At 57.4% G+C, this 660-nt stretch overlaps 1 protein-coding gene across 1 annotated transcript in view; it reads right to left on the reverse strand.

The window, feature by feature from the left end:
- Positions 1-12: 12 nt before the first annotated feature.
- The window catches only part of LOC103915426 (receptor-type tyrosine-protein phosphatase U-like), a 6903-nt gene continuing 6255 nt past the window's right edge, over positions 13-660 (reverse strand). The window contains exon 4 of the mRNA XM_009322236.1: positions 13-482. Within this exon, the coding sequence (XP_009320511.1) occupies positions 420-482 (63 nt within the window). The 3' untranslated portion in view covers positions 13-419. The remainder of the gene's footprint in view (positions 483-660) is intronic.

Consider the following 660-nt stretch of genomic DNA (forward strand, 5'->3'; position numbering starts at 1 on the left):
ATCCATCCTTCCCTGCTGGGAAACGGCCTCAGCTCCTTCTGTCCACCTCCTCCCCTCCCCGGCCTCCTCTCCAGCTGCTTTAGAGATGCCCAGGCAGTGCCACGGGGCCGCATCCTGCGCACACCAACCCCACGACCGTGACTCGAAGAGATGCTGGGACTGGACGAGTCGTGGCATCCAACCCGTGGCCACTCGGATGCGCTCCAGGCGGGAAGAAAAGATGGAGCGCGAAGGATGAAGACGGGGAGCGGCCAACACGTCCCCACGTCCTTTCGTTTTTCTTGATCTGATGGGTTTTGTCATCATGTCCTTTGCTGTTTCCTCTCCTCACCTTGAGCACTAACGCAACATCCGAGTGCGAAACGCACGGTTGGCACGACCCCTGCGCAAGCCCTTGCTGCCGCTCTCCTGGCGAGGTGCTATCTGGTCTCCAGGGACTCCAGATATTCCAGTGCTATGTCGTAGCAGAAATGATACTGCTCCTGTTCGGAGAGAGAAAAGAGGGTGTTACGATCCCGAGTAAACTATTTCCCAAAGCTATCCCTTTTTAAGGCAAAATAAGTTTCAATAGCCCTAAGGAAAAGGCTGTGAGGGGCTCTACGAGACAAACACACACACGCGTCCCCCCTCGCTGGGGGCTGCGTCCCTCTCCCGTCCCCC

The sequence above is a fragment of the Pygoscelis adeliae genome, unplaced genomic scaffold, assembly GCF_000699105.1.
Source record: "Pygoscelis adeliae isolate BGI_AS28 unplaced genomic scaffold, ASM69910v1 Scaffold513, whole genome shotgun sequence".
NCBI lineage: Eukaryota > Metazoa > Chordata > Aves > Sphenisciformes > Spheniscidae > Pygoscelis > Pygoscelis adeliae.